The sequence below is a fragment of the Gavialis gangeticus genome, unplaced genomic scaffold, assembly GCF_001723915.1.
Source record: "Gavialis gangeticus isolate Ggan-Ray unplaced genomic scaffold, GavGan_comp1, whole genome shotgun sequence".
Taxonomy (NCBI): Eukaryota; Metazoa; Chordata; order Crocodylia; family Gavialidae; genus Gavialis; species Gavialis gangeticus.
The window spans coordinates 37,347,994-37,365,789 of record NW_017729032.1 but is presented as its reverse complement, the minus strand read 5'-3'; the positions used below and the strand labels follow the sequence as shown (position 1 = coordinate 37,365,789).

The window sequence follows — 17,796 nt, the reverse complement described above, 5'->3', positions numbered from 1 at the left end:
CAGCATTACCCTGGCCCCTATCTCTTACCTGTTTATTCGATTCGCTCAGTGGTCTGGGCTGGGCTGTAGTTATTATTACAGGAGAGTCACTTACAGGAGAGTTATTATTACAGGAGAGTCACTTAAGTCAGGGCTTCATCACCAAGAGGAGCCTGAATACACCACACATTAACACTGCTGTATCTTCTGTATCTTACTTTGTTTTGAAGTGGAAGACTATGTTTGGAGTGGATAGACAACCCACTATCCTAATGCAGCCACAGTAGGCACTTCTATGGTGTCATGCCAAAAGGTGGCAGGCAAGCAGCACTGTGCAAATGGATAACACAGAAACTACTGGTAGTGGACACACTATACCAGCGGTTCCTAACCTTGGGGTCATAGCCCCATTTGGGGTAGCAACAATAAAAAATGGGGTCATAAAGATGCTCAACAGTGTCAGCCGATTATGATGAATATACTTCTCATTTATAAATATGCAACTCAGAACAAGGAGCAACAGTCTCAAGTTGCAGAAAGGGAAGTTTAGGTTAGATATCAGGAAGAATTTTCTCACTAGGAGGGTAATAAAGCACTGGAACAAGTTACCCAGAGAAGTTGTGGAATCTCCATCCTTGGAGCTTTTTAAGACCTGGCTAGACAAAGCCTTGGCTGGGATGATCTGGTTGGGGATGATCCTGCTTTGAGCAGGGGGTTGAGCTGGATGACCTCCTAAGATCCCTTCTGACCCGAATTTTCTATGATTCTCACACATGGCAGTTACTCATCCATGCACAACAGTTACAGCTGTAACACAAGGTGCCTGTACATTACAGGAAGCTGATGTAAAATCAGTATGTAAAAATCAGTATGTTGATACTGGCTGGCTGAAATACATTGACAGAGAAATCCAACATGATGCTTTTTTCCAAAAAGTTTCTAATTGGAGCTCTAGCAAACAGGAGGAAAGCAAATAGGAATTATAACAGCCAAAATCAACTGTTTTGCCTTCTACTGCTATCGAGCATTTCACTAAGAAAATATCAATATTTGGTCATTTAGGAGCTAACATGCACAGATAAAACAAAGAAGTGTTGTGTTGGAATGCTGTCTGCAGATAGTTCTTGGCCAAAGTATTAGAGGTCCTCTTTCTTTGTATGAAAGCATAAGGTTGTGGAAATGGAAGACCAAACTGACTGGCACCCATCTGGTTTCTACAGATGGCCACTAACCAATCTGTTCTAACACAACAGAGTTTTGTTGTGTGTAACTTGCACTAATGTTATTAAAATAAAGGTGGAAAGAAAAAAAGAAAGGACAGCAATAAAACACTGAAGGGGTGGGTGGCTTTTGGTCATTTTGCTTTCTATGAATTCTACACACAACATGCCTGAACAGCAAGAGGATATTACTGACAACTAGCAAACAGCCTGTAGGTTGAGAAAATGCCTTTAACTTTTTTTTTTTTTTATAACATATTCTTTACCAACCTGCGATTCCTACTTTTAAAACATTTCACCTATTTACTATGGTCTGATGAAGTCATTCCAGCAAGAATGAATTATTTCCTATCCTCTCCTCTTATCCCTCTCTTCCAGTCCTTCAGAGAATACAGGTAGGTTGTGCCTTACGTTTCTGTCAGTCCATATGCTAGATCCAGCATGTCCATCTCTTCATCAGTAACTGCATCTAATTTCTTAAATATTTGGTCCTCAAAGATTAAATGACAAGTGGAGCAGGCCAATGTTCCTTCACATGCACCTAGAAAACAGAGAAAAAAATAATAGAAAAACTCAAGATTTATATACTCCTACTGAAGACACAAACAGCTCATGAGGACACTTCGCTGTCAAGCCAGGTGATGCACACAGGTAGCTGGGTTAAGTGCAGTTCAAAGATAGGCAATGTATTTAGTAAGGTTTCCTTGTATGCTAATGTATAAGGAGGGGCTTTTTCCACATGCTGATTGGCAGGGGAAAAACTTGTCTCATATTCAAGTAAATACAGTACTTAGAAGCCTATCAGTCTCTCTATATTTTTTATACAAGAGAAAGTAGGTGCAAGTCTCCAGTCCAGCTGGCAAGGGAGAAGAGGTGGAAGGAAAGAGTTAATGTTTAGTGTCTCCCTCCACATCAAGATCACCATGCCACAGTATTGTGCTATATCAAACCTAGCTTCTGGGGAGAGAACTGGTCTCATTGACCCAGGAGACAAAACACAGCAAACCTAACTAGAACTGTGTCACATTATTTCCCCTCTGCTCTTGCTCCTGACACTAATGGACAACTGTTTTTCATAGGAATTTTGAAATGTTAGAGAATATGGGAAGAAAATACAGTTGCCTGAGCACAAGATATTTGTTCAATCCTCATCTGCTAACTGCCCCATCACCCTTCAAAAGCCTCTTTAAAAATCCACCTTTACAACAATGATTTCCTCTCACCAACAATCTTCTCACCATCCCTTTCCTGAAATCGTTTGTTTTCTTTTCTTATTTAGATTATTGCCTTTTTGAGGCAGGGAATATAGGTATTCTTGTGAAGCATCATGCAAATCTGCAGTTTTCTATGAATAAATTAAAATAAATGAGTACGTTTTAGCAGCAGAGTTTGCTCTACCAGGGAAGAGGAAAGAACAAGTGCAAACAGTATGAAGAAGACACATAATGAGAGACCCAGTATGCTAGGAGTCACTTTTCCTGAGATGCTCATTATTTGGAACAGTCTTACCTGGAAATGACTGTAAATGGGTTGGGTTGGTTTTTTTTGTTTTAAAAAGTATTTCCAAGATAATATGAACACAAAAAATAAAAAACAGGCATGTAAATATACGCTTGTGTAATTTAAAACTTGTTTAGTTATAATATGATGGAAATGATAAATATAATTTTGTATGTTCAATTTTTTTTTTTTTTTTTACAGATTGCATTAAAATTTCATGATACACATCACCTGCCATGTGCCCGGGATACAGACTTACATCACATAAAAAGGAAAAATAAAAACATTTGTATGTTCTATTTTTTTTAATTTAAACTTTTTTTCTGACCCCCTAGAAAAAAAACCCTGGAGCAGCGCATGCATGAGCAATGTGTCCTTGCAGTACGGAGAACACTGGACTGCGTGGTACATGATGCTGCAAACATGTCTGCAGTGCCACATACTACACGACCGCACTCATCTGGACACACCTTTAAAGCTTATCATGCACATTCTTGGTCGCTGCATCAGTTACTGACAATTGCTTAATCTTATGCCTGTGACTCAAACAAACATCAGCACAGATGTTAGCTGGTATCTAGTATAATGATGGTACTTTGCTATTTAGATTTTCTTATTCTAGGCCACTTTCTGGATGCTGGAGCCAGTGTCAGCCTAGTCAGTATCTAGTGGGTAAATAGTGTTACAAAATTTAATATTTTTGGTCACTGCTGGCAACTAAAATCAGTGACAGTTGGTCACAGGGGTTGAGAAACATTGTTAACTCCTTTGCTGTTAGCTGCACCAATACAGTAACTCTGGTAGCCACAATGAGAAGCTCTGCGGCACAGATCCAGAGGTTGGTTGTCTGGCCTGTGAGAAGCCACACAGTCTGGATGAGGTCAGGAACTCAACTGAGTTTGCTACCCCGTCTTAAATTATTCATTCATTCAGCAGTATGTCTAATATGGACAATACAATGATAAAGCACAGGAAGCATGTTAAGCATACCTCAAAAATGACATGCGCTTATTAATTTAAAAAAAGCTAAGAGCTAACTAATCATTTACTAGATTACAATAAATTTCAATAACTTGTTTCAAGTAGAATTCTTTCCCCACAAACTGCTCAATATTGTTTTATTTGATTAACTGATCTTTGGCTTTTGTTTTCTAGTTTCAGCTTATGCAATAAACCAAAACATGGTAAAAGCAAATATAAAAATAACAGGGCAAATGTTTGATAGGAAACATTTTTGTCCTACATAAAATTATGCAGATAATTGAAATATGTAAATAACTGATGTGCAATAAAGCAGAATTTACTGTACCAAAAATCCTTTAGTTTTTGCTTTATTGCAAGAGCCTTTGGGGATACTGATCCTTTCCCTAGACATCTTATATTTTTTTACAAAAACTATTTCTTAATCTTGAAGAGAGGTGGTTACTTCTATGAGGGAATTTAAATCCTTCATTGAAAATAACCTCACTTGTTCCAGGACAGGGGAAGCGGGGTGAGGTGCATGGCAAAAAAGAGGGGGGGGGGGGTTATTCTGCAAACACATCTGAAAGAATTGACTGGTACCCTTGTCCAGAAGGTGGAGGCTGCCTACTTTATAGACATGTGCAAACTGAACAGGAAAAACAAACTGGGAAGCAAACACAAGAAAAATATGGGAGGAGGAACATGGCAGCCAGGGCTACTCTGCCCTGGCTCAACATGCTATGCTCCTGGGCACATGTGTAAACGCGGTGCCTGGCTGGCAATAAATTCTGGTGCTATAAGCACCAGAGTTTATTGCTTCGACTTACTTGCACGTGTAGACGTGCCCACTAGGAAAGAAAGGGGGCATAAGAAACGTCTCTTTCAAATGAAAAACTGTTAGATACATTTGCTGCCTTCTACTACTATATTGTTGTCCCATTTCTTGTCCAAGGTCCCTGGAGCCTGTGAGGAAAAGAAGAGTTGGGCAAATTCTCAAGGAAGGCATCTTGATTCAAATGCCATTATCCTATAGCAGTGAGAAAACTGGTAATCAATTTTACTTCCAGAAATCAAGTCTGATATTTCATGTCATTTTACTTACCAAATCCATCTATGTCTAGGTTACTGTCAACAACAACATCCAGTAGTGAGTCCCCAATTTTCCCTTCAGCTGTTAGTTTGTCACCATCACGATTTATGAAATGAACAGTAACTTTATCTTCAGAACTGAAAGATAAAAGCACACCTTTCATGCTTATCTATAAAACATACATGGAGACTGACAGCAAAAGAAAAGTCCAGAGCTTGAGGGGACATTTAGTTTTTGCTGAACACTAATAAATCAACAAGCATCAAATGTTTTGGCACAAACACCTAAAGGAACTGTTAGCTTGTAAACTCTTTTTGACAGCATCTCTTTCCTTCTCTATTTTGCAGTGTTGAGCTTCCAGACTTAAAAAGTAAGGAACAACAATCAAGGTTTGTGCTTTGTAATAGCAAGAAATAGGAGAAAGGCATCAAATCCCAGGATTTTCCTGTTTGCAAATAAAGTCAGAACTATTTAGTTTTAAAACACAACACTTATTTTTTTCTGTTATAATACTGAATACGCTGAACATAAAATAAGAGGACCAAAGAAACAAGTTATCACTTCTCTGGTAGGTGCACACAGACTGCACAGATGAAATATTAGGGCACCTGACAAAAAAAATCAGCTCCTATTTGTTACTGCAGTCACTGCTTTTTGTGTCAACATCTTTTAGTTTGATTTATAATCCATAAAATAGGGTTCTAATAGTTAAGTTACTTTAAATGGCATTATAGAATTATAACAACTGCATGCATCTTGCTGTTTAAAGCACAGCATGAAGAGTACTGTATGGAATGGTACTATCACTTGGAAAATAAGGGTGAAATCCTGTCCTCAGTGAAGCCCAGGGGACTTGTGATTGACCTCAAATGGAACTAGTTTTCACAGGTTACATACACATGTCATCAAGACAGTACTTTATTTAAAAAAAAATAAATGAATCAACAAAGTACTATTTCATTCAAATAATATGAGAATAGTGTCCTTTGTCTGACCAAAATACTTAAAACACACATTGGAAGGCAAGGTTCTTTGGGTAGATGTAATATCTTTTATTAGATCAACTGAGTAGTTGGAAAAAAGATTTTTGCAAGCTTTTGGGTGCAATCACCCTTCTTCAGGCAGTCTCTGCTGTTCTGAGACTCCAAGCAACGAAAGAAGCTAGAAGTGTGCCAAGATGTCAGTGAGAATGTATACAGGTGGAAATTAGGAAAACAAAAAAGGTAGAGCAGAGTAGGGAGGGGGAAAAGACAAAAGGTGTAAGGGAGACTCTACAGTAGCAGATATTCAAGGTACAGAAAGGTGAGAAACTAAACAGCTGGAAATTAGAAAAACAAAGGGCAGAAAAGGAAGCGGGGAAAGAAAAGTGTAAGAGGTCAGGTCTGGCAGGTACTTGGTGAATCAGATGTCAGGCAGGTTGTAAAGTACCATAAATCCAGTGTCTATATTGAGTCCATGATTTTTTGTATTCAGTAGATTTATGAAGTAAAGTTTGTAGGCTTGTCTACAGAAAGTATTTTATAAGTTCCCTTTGAGGGTTAGGACAGAGAGCGGAGAGGGAGTGATTGTTCCACAGGTAACTGAGTATTTGGGTCGCTGATAGATTCTCAGTGTGCATTCAGTCTGGTGCACAGTTGTTGTTTGGTTTCTCCTACATATTTTCCATCAGGGAATTTGGTGCACTGTGTGACCACCGGGCTTCAACTAGCTGCTCTCGGGCGACGCTGGTCTCTTGGCAGATGTCCCGCCCCTTCCAGGCTGGTTTGTCATCGGGGTAGTTCTTTCCTCCTGCGTCGCCAACCCCGTTCTCGCCTGTCACGTCTTGGTGTTCCTCAGTAGGCGGGGTTAGTTAGTGGGTCCCTCGGTGGCCTGGGTTAGGCCCGATGGTCGCTCACGGGGCTCCGCCACCCCTACACCCCAGCCTCACGCCACCTTCAGTGGACCGCCTCATTATCTGTGGCCTTCCTCGCAGATCACATCCGCTGCTCTGTGTCCCGAAGCCAATGGTGGGAGGCTCTCCTAGCTCCTGCGATGCTTCACACCTTAATCCTGTCCCGTGGGGAACCTTCCCCACTACTGCCCCTTCCAAGGCTTCCCTGTGACCCCACCACAGGGGCACACCCCTATAGACTCTGCCCCTCTAGCTCGGGGTAGTTCGAAACAAAACCAAAGCACCTCCACCAACCCACCACCTATTCCCCGTCCCTGGACCCTTAAAGGGGAGGGATGACTCTACACTCTGTTTGTCGCTCCCCGGACTAGCTCTGATCCAACACTTAACATCCCGGGCCCTGGCAGCGATCCCCGCTCCGACTGCAATCCCCTTCAGGGCTGTCTCCGGGTCTTCACCTCTTGGTGTGTCATCCTACATGCCCCACCGTCCTGGCACTCCCACCTGAGTCCTGCTGCGCTCTAGGGGCCGCTTCTGCTTTCCCTCACTCAGCCAGCCAGTCGCTCCTCCATTGTTCGGCAGGGGTCTTCGACGCGGTGCTCCTCTCCCCAGCCAATGTTACCTCCAGCTCGCTGGTCTCCTCGGTGTCTGTTCGTGGAGCCCACTCTGCTGCCAGTGTCAGCTGCAGCTTGGTCTCCTGGCTATCCGCCCCCTCCGCAGCAGTGGCCGCCATTTTCATTTTCGCCAGCTGGCGTCTGACACTGACACCACTGGCCAGCTGCAGCTGTACAAAGAGGCGGCTAACGAGCGGGTTCCTCTCTCCGTTCTAAGTGCGCTCCGTCCCGAGCTGCAGGTAAGTGCCCTGCATTACTTCGCCTCCCGGGACACACTGGATGGGATATATTACATTTCTGGAGGTGTAGGAATGGTGATGGCTTTGCTGTGAGGTGTAGTTATTGTGGGACTGGTGGATATGTGTTGGCAGGTTTTGCATTTCTTGTCCTAGTGTGCAAAACCTCCTGACAAACCAAGAGACTGAAAAACACCATCTTCTCACTTAAAAGACCTGTCCCTGGTAATTAAACACGGTCCCATCTATTAATTTAAGTAATTTAAATACATTTTTACTGGTTTTGATGACTCCTAGCATTGCAGAGCTAACAGAGTGTGAGCTGGATTTGTCATTCACTGATATCAGCATGTCCTTTTAACATAAGCAGCTGGAAATCCACCAAAGTGACAGAAGAACATTCAAATACTCCTGACATGATATGCCTTAGAAAAATACCAGAAATTAAAAGGAATTTAAATTAGTTTGTTTCAAAGCCCAAGATCATAGCTATGGAACTGAATTTAACTAAAGTTATCCAGAAAAGAAAACAGAAACGTTTGAGATGCAAGATAAAAATGAAACCGGCGTGTCTGTCACAGCAGGAGTGCCACTGGGCCACACACAAGGTACAAACTAAAATCATTGCTCCTTAGGCTAACTATGGCCCAAGCAGAAAAAATTACAGAACTTAACAGAACCTGGAATGGACATGACAACATGCACAAAGAATATCCCAGGCTGGACACAGGACCAGACATTATTGCTTCCCCAAACGATGTCTGATGGAATGGGCTGGATTTATATTATTTCATGTGTAATAGAGCTTTTTACTAAATTCAAACAAACTACATCTATTTCACTCCAGTAACAGCAATGCAGTTGGACAGGTTTCACAAAATGCCTTACAGAGCCTTTAGAAACTCTTTTTTTTTTTAAAAATACCATATAATATAAAATAAAGAACTTTGTTTAACTTTTGATTTGTAGGATTGACAAAAAGATCCTTACTTGTACGATTAACATTTATAATATGGAATAGAACCCAAGCAGATAATTCTATAATATCAAGTCACTTTTAAATATTAGAACCCTATTTTATGGATTATAAATCAAACTAAAAGATGTTGACACAAAAAGCAGTTACTGCAGTAACAAATGGGAGCTGATTTTTGTCAGGTGCCCTGATATTTCATCTGTGCAGTCTCTGTGCATGTGCACATGCATTTGCACATGCACCTAACAGTAAATGGAAAACACAAATTATTCCCAAATTGGTAATGGGTCTCCTCTCCCTCCTAGCCAAAAAATAAAATGAATTATACAAAAATCTGTGTTTTAAACTGAAATCTACCTATGGGAATGGCATATCCAAGCAATCTCTGTAATACCTTTGGGTAACCTTCAGTTTACAAAAATTACCTGAGGAAGCCAGTCCATAGCAAGTCTTATTTGTATACCAACAGCAGAAATATTCATGCTAAAACAAACAAACATATTAAATATTTTTCAGAAAAATGTAGCTTCCTATATTAAACTAAAAATAAGTTCCCTAACAATGACTAAACTAAATCAAATATTCTGAAACTGGTCATAAAGCAGTATTTTAGAGCCATCCTTAAACTTGTATTTTTAGCCAACTCCAAGAACGTTTTTTTGCTTCTGACTGCCATAATTGTAAAAATCTTTGGCAGCAATATGTACTATGATTCATTATTATGCCATGTTCAATTCTTGTCAAACCTTCCCTCAGTCTATTTTCCAGAAGACAGCCATAAGCTACCTTCAGTAACAATGAATTAGTCCCAAAGATATAATCAGTGATGAAAGACTGACCTTGTTTATCTGCAAAATTCAAGTGAAGCATGTGCTATATTAAATTCGGTTGGGTTCTGCTAAAGATAAAATTGCTTACTTTTTAAAATAAAGAATTGTCAATGTATATCCATCAAGCAGGAATATTTGGCATTCTACCAAGTAAAGGAGAAATATTTGCAGCCGGGGAAAACACTTTATACCTAGTTTGTAAGCTTGCTAAATGAAAAACATTATTTATTTAAAGCACCCACAGCATGCCCTCCATTCTCTGATGAGATGGGAGTTTCTTCATGGAAATAATCACAGGTGATCAGGACATCTGGTTCCAATGATGCCAGAGGCACCCAAAGATCAAAGGTAGGCTACTTTCTTTCTAATGCCAGTCTTGCAGAAGATCTAGGTATTCTCAGCAGATTCTGGCCCCCAGGTCTGGCCCTGAGAAGTTCTATTGCTAAGTTCACACATTAAGAGATCGGCTGCTTGGACACCAACTCAAAAAAAAGTCCTTTCTGATAATAATAGGCTGGGACATTTCAAGCTTGGCATGTCCCTTCTGGCCAACTAAAGTGTTAAGTTGATAAGTGTCAGGTTGTCTGTCCATAGGACACTGACAGAACAGGGAATGAGCTATGTGCAGCACTGGGGTGCCAATCAGTGAAGGACGGGTGCCAGATGGGCTGGGTAGGGGTAGAGCAAAGAGGTAAGGAACCAATTAGAGGGTAGAAACACAAAGGGGCGGCTCTGAAGGGAACAGAGATATATCTACAGCAGCAGTTCCCAACCCCAGCTCACAACCCAAATGAGGGCCGCGGGGGCAAGGCCAGCGGCGCTGCACACAAAAGACTAGCCACGCTTTGTGTTGGGAACTCCCTGGCCCCGGGCTGCCGCCATCGCACTCCACTCCCAGCAGCAGATCACGGAAAAAAAAAAAAGGTTGGGAACCACTGATCTAGAGCAAGAAAGGAGGAGAACAAGTTGATCTATCAGCCACACAAATAATGTCTCATGAGATAAAGTACAGAACTAAATCTTCTGCTGTATGCGCCTGAAGCCACCACAATTTGAAATGTAACCTGTTAGTAATAAGAGGGAAGGGAAGAGTTAGGGACTCAGGTTTGCAGCTAGTTATGAAGTCAATTATTTTTAGAAAGATTTCTGATAGTTTTTTGGCAAACCCTACTCTGGCTTGGTTGGCAAATTAAACTACAATTTGATTATTAAAATAGGAGCAAAACAGACTTGATTTTCAGAGGAAAACTGCCTCTCATGCTTTATTACAGCTTTTTGCAATGACGCTGAACTGTAATTCTAGCTGGATCAGGCAATTTAATTTGCAAATCAGTCAGATTTGCATGCACTAAAAAACACATTAAAAAGATTACATACATGTTAACTCTGAAGACAATGGGATTACTTGCACATTTCAAGCAAGCTCCTGTTCAGTTCTTTGTGGTATTGGAACCTAACATTTGCGAACAGATCTGTATGAGAAATGATAGGGATTATAATGAAATTAAAGGAATTTTCGTAAGTGTCTGGGACACATCAAATCCCTTTTGAATGAAAAGCTTTTGTTATGAATCAACAGAAAAAAGTACCAAAGGTCCTACGACAAGTAACATGAATCATATGGTACAGAAAATATACTAGACACTACTCAAACAAAAGGTACTCCTCTCCCATAAATACTGAAGTGTCAAGTTCCCAAAGATTTTTTTTTTTTAAATCAGCAAGATGAAATAGTTTCTGTATACGCATACAGCATGAGAAGCTTCTGGATCCGGGCAGTCCTGCAGTAATTGAATGCTAGTTTTTCAGAACTTACTGTGTGTACACACACGACCAATCTAAAAGCATGTATATATATGAAAGTGCTAAGTTTTTCACATTCCCAAAGCACAGACTTTAAGAACAATGCCAAAATCATGAGAGTTGGCAACACCACAAAAATTATCTTTGTCTTCCCCCTTCTACAAACAAATACTGTACAGCATTAAATTCAAAAGAACCACGACGGAAGGACTGTCTATTCCAACTTAATCCCTGCTGAGGAATAATACCAAAGGGGCGTCTAACTAAAACATGAGGAAATCAGAACCTTGCTGTCTTGTTAACTTACATGATGGATCATCATGATTTAACTTTTACATATTTTTAAGTGTGAGGTTTACAGATTGATAATCTTGACCCTAGCTATATAAACACCCACAGAGTAAAAGACTTGAGAGAAGCAAATCTTAGAGCCATTAAGGAAACTCAAAAAATGCAGATAGGAAGATAAGGTTGTCACTGCTCACTGATGGGTCCACTGACTGGTCTGCAGCTGAGCAAATGCATTGCATTCGTATAAGAGAGTTATCTCATTCTCTTTGCTGAGAGCAGCAAATTACATCACAAAAATCACTAAGCTGTATGAACTGCAGGGATGAAGGTAAATCAGAGAAGGAAAAAAAAATGTTTGGTTTGAATCTGGATGGCACAGCAGTGATTAGGACAAACTGCCAGTATGTCTGTCACTGAAAGGTTAGCCCTGTAAGGAAAAAGAAATCCAGGGGATTCAATCTTTTAAAAACAAATGCACAAAACAAAAACACACCTGAAAGTTGGCAGACACTGGTCTTGCTCTGGTCAGGCAGTATGAAAAAAACCCCAGCTACATCAAAAAGTGGGCGTATGAAGAACTATTTTGCAACAGAAGAAAACAGTGTAACAAAGGGAACAAAAAAGGAAGATCCCTCTACCAACAGAACTAGAGAACTAGTGCAGGAGGAGCTGTCTCTGAAAAGATCCAGAGACAAGCTGTTGATGTACCGTGGAACCAAACATAAACCCTGAATTGCAAGAGGTATAGTAAGAAATAGTGGTAAAGAACCATCTTGAGTTTAGAACAGACTCCTGCCCACAGGTTGGTGTGCTGGGGCCTCTTAAAAGGAACAGCCCAAACTTTGGCATCACCTGGAAAGGTGACCCATAACCCCCTTTTTTGAGTCAAGAACAGTCAAGGAAAGAACCCTGACTTCAGGTAGGAAAAAATGTTTTCATGAGAACACCGTTTTGTTTCGACTTCTGTTTTGCCTTAAGTTCTGGATTTGTTGCTATGGCCAAAGATTAAAATTTCCATCTGGAGACACCATTATCGCCTGTTGGAGAGGAGACATTAAGGACAGGGACACTGGAGAAGTAAGAATTTGCCATAGTACATTTGAAAGGAAGTATGCAAAGCAAGTGGTCCTTTCATGTTTTGAGAGCCATTAAAACATAGAAAGCATAGGGTAGAGCTAAATGGTCACTTTTTGGGATAAAGGGAGGTCAAAAGTGGGGACCTGCAGGGACAAAAGGAAAATATCAGCCACTATGGAACTCCTTGGTACACTCACATCTTGAATACTGTGTGAAGTTCTGTTCTCTGAATCTGAAGGAGGATATAGTAGAATTATAAAAGATACAAAGAAGGACAACCAAAATGATCAGGGGGATGGAACAGCCATACCAGGAAAGACTTTTTAGTTTTTATTTTAGGCTTGGATGCCTCAGTTTGGGAAAGAGAGAGCTGATGGGGGATATGATAGAGGTCTATAAAATCATGAAGGGTGTGGTTAGAGTGAAACAGGAAGTTTTATGCACCAAGTCTCAGAATTCTAGCACTATGGGACACCCACCAAAATTAGCAGGAGGCAGGTTTAAAACTAATAAAAGAAAGCACTTTGTTATGCAGCACTCAGTTCACTTGTGAAAGTCATTACCACAGGAGGTTGCAGAGGTAGATAGTATATAACCAGGTTCAAAAATGGACAAGTTCACGGATGACAGATCCATTAATAACTATTAAACAGAACAATCAGAGATGTATCTTCTGGCAGATGCCAGGGGATAGATCACTTTAGATATACCCTGTTCATATGCTCCCCCTCTTAGCATCTGTTTCTGCCAAAGTCACGGAGACAGGATACTGGAGCAGATGGACCATTGGTCTGACTCAGTATGGCACGCTAATGTTCTTATGGGTACTCAAAATAATAATGCTGTTGTGTTCTGCATCAGGTTTATCCTGATTATGAAGCAAAATTTTAAAGCCCTCCAAACTGAGTTGTGTTATAGTAACTGTGTTTCTTCAATTCTTGTCTATAAGAATTGAACTCCTGATGCACATACGCACACCAGCTATATCTGCACCCCAGATCCCAGGTATCAGGGGTATAAACAGTGGAGGAAGCCCAGCAGTTACTCAGATGCATCACCATTACAGAGTCCAGGTAGTACAGCCTTCTCTAAAAGCAGGAAAGGATTAAGAATAGAGGGATAGAGATAAACAACATCAAACACAGAAGCACAATTCACTTTAAAGGTTACCAAAAGGCAAATCCCTCCCTCATCCCCACCCACAGAAACATTAAAAAAAGTGCTGTCCACTTGGATTCCAATTCTGGTAACTACTAAGGCTGCCTGAACTGAGGGGAAATGAGTTGTACTCTTCTGTTAGTTACCTTATAACAAAACATAATACAATTAGATAGAAATTTAGAAAATCTTTGGTATGTCTACACTGGAAACTTACTGTGTCACACAAGTACTGTCCCACACATACAAACACACGTGCTTTTTGAGTTGATACTGTCTGCCCATTTTGCTCTGATGTAGTAGTATGAAAGAACCTTAACACTACGGGTGCACAGTGTGATTATCACTGGCTTGATGGGAGCTCAGGGAAGAAAAACAGCAGGTGAAATTAACAGATTTGAATTAAAGAGAGACCATTTTAGGTAAAAATCCAAGTGAGTCATTTTGTTCCTGGTGGAGCACTTTATAAGGTTGCCCAGCTGCAAGGGCCGGGGTTTCCCCAACTCTCAGAGCTGATATGACTAATACTAAAAATGTGGTCTTATCAAATTAGTATAGCAAGTAGGCAGGTTAGACAGGTAGCATAAAAACAGGTTACTAAAGCCTGAAAAGGCAGTCCTGTCAAACCAGTTAATATAATGCTGGAAGAAGGTTCTCCTGGACTAGGTAAGAGGCCATTAACACGTTCAGCAACTGTAGGGCAGGAAAAATGCTGTGACCCTCAACAAGAGAATGATGTGTAGATAATCACATTAAATATACCCTTACAGGATGGATAGTCCAGTGAGAATGCCTTAGAGAACAGCAGTTAGTCCAGAATAGCAAAAAACAGGGATTTCCCATGGAGAAGCTGCATTTCCCTATTAGAAAATGTCTAAGTGCTGCATATATTAGTTCATATGCTAATAAACTTTTTGCTAAGATGTCTGGGACTTTAGCACAACAGCTTCTATCTGTTAGCCAGCCTGCTTTCATCTATGATGCTGCTGTGAGATCTGATCTCTACTTTGAAGACCACATTAAAATAAACCAGGTGATGTGCTCAGAAGCTACGCTTATACATTCACCAGCTACAAACAGTAGAAGAATCTGGGCCAGTAGTATCACACAGACTGAATTGTGTGCGAGTTTCCTAAGGACCCCTGGAATTAATGGAGTCGATGAGTCTCAACGTCCGTAAGATAAAGGCATCCAACAGACAGCCTGGGTTTAATCACCTTTGAAAGAGAATACAAAATATTTTCTGTTTTGGGATGTGTTAATGTTCCAATTCTTTGAAAGAAACTTGACATTTTTTGGCTTCCCTGGAAGTAGGGGTTACTGGTGGTGAGGTCTGCCACAAGTCCTTAGCTAGTTCTGACAAGTCTAGCATATGCCTAATGTCTGTACTCCAACTCTCCTTCCTTCCCACCCCCAGATTCTTAGCCAGACACCTCACCTCCACTTTGGCCTACCGTGCCCAGCAAGGGCAGGCAGGGCTGCTTATGAAAGCTACAGGCTTCTGCTCCCTTTCCGACTCCAGCTAGCAACCCCAGCTGTGCCTCCATACAAGCACAAAGCTCAGATGCAGAACTACAGACTTCAGAGACAAACGGAGAGCAGTGGGTTCTGCTCCATTTCATAAGCGCTCTGCTGCCTTCTGGTGGTTCAGGCTGTAAGGAGATATAGTTTGCTGTGTTAGTCTGAAGTCAAGTGCAAAGCAGGGGAGATTGTAGCCTGTTCTAGTACTTTGGGGGGTTTTGGGTAGAGGTGCACCAATACATAGGCCCATATCATATTGGCATCAATAAAAGGAAAATTGACATTATCAGCAACAGGCTTTTCTGGCTGACATGGCTGCTAATGTTGCCAATAAATACCACATGCATTTGTGCAGCTGCAGCATGCATGTGGCGAGGAATGCAGCCAGGTAACTTGGAGAGCAGCCTCCGGCCAGTACGTCTGGGGGGGTTGGGGAAGGGGCATGGGAGGGAGGAGTGTGAGGGGGACATACTAAGGCCTCTGCAGTGAGGGAAGGAGTGAGGCTGGAGCTGGGGCAGGCGCTGCCCAGCTGGGGCAGGACAGGACGAGGCACAAGACAGAGTCAGTGGCTCATGCAGGGGGACAGAGATGGGAGGGGAGCTCCCACTGCTGTGTGCACCGCTGGGGGAGACATGGGGGGGCACATGCCCCCTGGATCTGTGCATGGGGCAAAGGTGGGTTGTTGCTGAGAGCCCATGGACTGCGCTGGACTTTTCCTGGTGGCTGCGCCTGGGCCAGGTCAGGCAAGTTCCTCTGGGTTAGTTCTGGAATGTCATTTTTTTAGTACGAAATGGGTGCATCTACATGAAACACTGTGGAGCTGCCTAATTAGCTCAATAAAACGTCACCATCTGTACAAGTGGTGCTACTAAGCCAGAGTAAACTAATTAACTCCACCTTAGGACAGTACTGCCCAACTTACTCTGCCACAACATACATGTAGATGGTGACCAGGACTGACTGGGACACAGGGTGCTATAGGGCAGTGGCTGCCTGCTGGCTAGCCCCAGACTATACTCTTATGCCCCAGCCAGCCCCTCTGTAGCACATTGAGCAAGGCAGAAACAGCCCCAGCCAGGCAGGCTGACCCCCTGGGCCCTTTGCCAGCCAGGGCTGCGCTACCCTGATTCAACGTGCTGCAGTCCTGGGCCCACATGTAAACACTGAGCCTGGGAATAATAAAATCTGGCATGAACTGTGCCAGAGTTTATTGTGCCTAATTAATTTCACATGTAGATGCACCCAATGATGCCCTAGATAGTCAAATATTTTAGTCTTTAGTACATCTTGTTATGTGTAACAGTGCCTGAATCAAGGCCCTGCTTTCTTTGCTGGTTTGTGGCTAGTTCTGCCAGCAAATCCTCATGACACATACACACGCGCGCGCGCGCAAACACACACACATTAGCCAATTGCCCGTCAAGAATGACAGGCGGCAGTGGGGGGAAGGGGCTGGGATGGCGTGCCACCACCCCATGCTGCCGCTGTTCTGCCTCTTGCAGGGAGCGGGGTGGGGGAGCCGAGGCCAGCACTGCTGGCCTCAGCTTCCCCCCCACCCAAAATCTGGTCCTTAGCCGGCTTTGGAATCATGGCAACACTACCCTATGCTTGGAGCACTCTGATTGGCTGTTTCTGTCAGCCAATCAGAGGGCAAATAAAGTGTTCCAGACAGACAGACTTAGGCTTTTATAATTTTAGAATACACACACACCATCTTTCAATAGCTGACAGGGCAGCTGTTATTTGGACAGCTACAACTGGACAAGTGAGGCGTTAGTCACAGCTTCCCTTGCATATGTACAGCAAGTAGTCAGATTACACTTCCCCAAATTAAAAAGTTTGAAGTCTTGTTTATAAAGGTGTACCTCTAACTTGTTTTAATGAAGACAAATTACCCAACCGTGCAGTTCTCACTGGAAAGAGGCTCTTCTTTTTCCTGGGTGAGAAATGATCAGATATTCTGCAGGGATACACATTTTTTTCTGTTTTCAAGACAGACAACAAACTTCCCACCTGCCAGCCCAGAAGGGGGAAAGACACAGAAATGGAAAGGAAGCTACAGTTCTTTCCTCTTTGAAAAGATCACTTTTGGCAAAAAAGTTTATATTAAAATACAGAATCTAGAGATCAATACCCTCAAAAAAATATAATTTAAAATATATAAGTATTTACTGAATGATCTACAGCATACTTTCAATTCTCAATCCTATAAGTTTAGGTACTATACAACTGTCTTCCCTCTGATAGGGAATGGAGAGAATGAAACAGTATTCTGTTCCATTCTCTCCAGTTTCCAGTATATCACAGTTGCTCAAGCAACCTTATTTGAATGCTAGGAGCACTCCATTAAACCATGTGATTATGTTACATTTAGGAGGCCCAACTTACTCAGTTTTGGTAATTTTTTGTATTAAAAAAGGCTGAATTAATTCACATCGGTTAAAAAAAATGTAGTAAGTGGGAGGCATAAAGATCTTGGCTGATGAACAGTATTTACCTCAGTTATGCTGCCCACCCACCAATGAAAAGAGGTTTCAAATAAGAAAAATAGTAAATTAGAAGAGAAAATGGGAAAGAGTGACTGGTGCCTCCTGGGTCTGGGGGAGGTACCTGGGGTCCCCCTGTGGCTGATCGCTGAGCTGGGAGG

At 41.8% G+C, this 17,796-nt stretch overlaps 1 protein-coding gene across 2 annotated transcripts in view; it reads right to left on the bottom strand.

Moving 5' to 3' along the window:
- Positions 1–5,308, bottom strand: part of FDX1 (ferredoxin 1) — a 12,725-nt gene extending 7,417 nt beyond the window's left edge. Inside the window, exons 1-2 of one of the 2 annotated variants that reach the window (XM_019524991.1) lie at positions 4,765–5,308; positions 1,611–1,740 (exon numbers count right to left, since the gene is read on the bottom strand). In XM_019524991.1, the coding sequence (XP_019380536.1) occupies positions 1,611–1,740; positions 4,765–4,915 (281 nt within the window). In that variant the 5' untranslated portion in view covers positions 4,916–5,308. The remainder of the gene's footprint in view (positions 1–1,610; positions 1,741–4,764) is intronic. The other variant, XM_019524990.1, reaches the window with a different exon arrangement.
- Between the last annotated feature and the right edge of the window lie 12,488 nt (positions 5,309–17,796).